The sequence below is a fragment of the Phytophthora parasitica genome (genome assembly GCF_000247585.1).
Source record: "Phytophthora parasitica INRA-310 unplaced genomic scaffold supercont2.152, whole genome shotgun sequence".
Taxonomy (NCBI): domain Eukaryota; phylum Oomycota; class Peronosporomycetes; order Peronosporales; family Peronosporaceae; genus Phytophthora; species Phytophthora nicotianae.
The window spans coordinates 47,507-49,257 of record NW_008649138.1 but is presented as its reverse complement, the minus strand read 5'-3'; the positions used below and the strand labels follow the sequence as shown (position 1 = coordinate 49,257).

The following is a 1,751-nucleotide window of genomic DNA, read 5'->3' as shown; positions in this document are numbered from 1 at the left end:
CACGGCGTAGACGGTGAGTGGCATCTGACGCTCCGTGAAGGCGCGATGCAGACGCCAGAAGCCTGCGCGGCTACCGTATTCATACAGCGACTCCATGTTCATATGGCGCTGGCCCACGTAGGGTACAGCACCCACGATATCGGATAGGAGATGCTCGGACGCAGCGTCGCCGTCCAGCACATTGTTCTCGCCGCCCTCCTCGTAGTTGAGGACAAACTGCACCGCCAGCTTCTTGCCGCCTGGCCACTTGGGGTCAAAACCGCGCTGCCCGTAGCCTACGAAGTCCCGAGTAATGTTCGGCATGATCGCGCTCTCGTTAGATTCTGCAATCGTTGGACTACTGGATACTACTAATAAGACTGCGACCGCAATCACAATGTTGAATACTGGGAGCATGGTGAAGGGGTAGTTTGAGGTGTTGTGTCCACGATGAAATTAAAAGTGCGCTTCCGAAGTTGCGGCGACCAGCACTAGTGATTCACTGGCAGCCAAGACGCTTCATACTTACCTACTACGTGTACCTACTTGCACTGCGTTCACCTCTCAGTGAGTAGTATTCAGTGAATACTATTCAAGTATCACGAACGTTAATGCTTACGGACGCTTGCGTACAATCCTACCTGCAGCACTGCGACCAGTCCTTCTAGCCGCTACAATAGACTAGACAAGACGCTTTCTACCTATTGCGACCAGCCTCAAGCCCCAAGACTTGGCCAAGGCCCCATTGAACGTAAGGTGGAAAAGCCACAGAATCAGGAGCTTTCGACTCAAAACACGTGCATTCACAGATAGGCAGCACTAAAAAAAACCTGCTGCCAATCAGAAATTTTTTAAAGTGCTGCAAATCAGATGAAGTTTTGCGAAATCTCTTGAAGTAAGGAATATGTAAAAGTGGTGTTGACTACACAAACACGCACCTTAACGAATAGACACGGTACAACGTTTGGATCGCAAAAAGTAGGGGGAGAAGGAAAGGATCGAGCAGCTACTCAGTTTATTGCCATGCCTGGAGACGGATACGACCGCCACATCACCATCTTCTCGCCCGAGGGGCGGCTGTACCAGATCGGTACGCCTCCTGCAGCTTAATATCTGCTCCAGCAATCTATCATCTTCCTAATTTCTCGTCCAACTCTACAGAATACGCGTTCCGCGCTGCCAAGGAATCCACGCTCACGTCTGTGGCCGTACGCGGCAAGGACAGCGCCGTATTCGTGACCCAAAAGAAAGTGCAGGTAAAACTACACCTTTTTGGCCTTATATACTGCAGAAAGCCACGCTGACGGTGCTATTACCGATACAGGACAAACTGATCGAGCCCGACTCGGTCACAAATGTATTCCAGATCACGCCCGAAATTGGCTGCCTGATGACAGGCCTCTATGGTATGTACGGCAAACCAATGTAGGATTAATACGGCGACTAATTGACTGTGTATTGCTCCGTTATCAGCTGACTCGAAGGCTCAGGTGCAGCGTTTGCGTTACGAGGCTCACGAGTTCGAGAACAAGTTCGGCTACAAAATTCCGTGCCATGTGCTGGCCAAGCGTATCGCTGATGTGGCCCAGGTGTACACGCAGCACGCATCCATGCGTGCTTTCGGCGTTATTACGATGCTCATCAGCGTGGACGACGAGAAGGGCCCGCAGCTCTTCAAGATCGACCCTGCCGGCCACTTCTGGGGCTACAAGGCCACGTCTGCTGGTGTGAAGGAGCAGGAGGCACAAAATTACCTCGAAAAGAAGATCAAG

The 1,751-nt window shown here is 51.6% G+C and overlaps 2 protein-coding genes across 2 annotated transcripts; one reads left to right on the top strand and one right to left on the bottom strand.

The window, feature by feature from the left end:
- Positions 1-12: 12 nt before the first annotated feature.
- Positions 13-303, bottom strand: PPTG_24671 (hypothetical protein; the record flags this gene model as incomplete). The annotated part of the gene is made up of 1 exon (XM_008918176.1): positions 13-303. A coding segment is annotated over one exon (291 nt), but the record flags the coding sequence as incomplete, so codon positions are not given.
- Positions 304-1,002: 699 nt separating this feature from the next.
- Positions 1,003-1,710, top strand: PPTG_19683 (hypothetical protein; the record flags this gene model as incomplete). The annotated part of the gene is made up of 5 exons (XM_008918175.1): positions 1,003-1,069; positions 1,141-1,235; positions 1,304-1,385; positions 1,453-1,528; positions 1,581-1,710. The coding sequence occupies 5 exons, from the start codon at positions 1,003-1,005 to the stop codon at positions 1,708-1,710; spliced, it is 450 nt and encodes a 149-aa protein (XP_008916423.1).
- Positions 1,711-1,751: the final 41 nt, after the last annotated feature.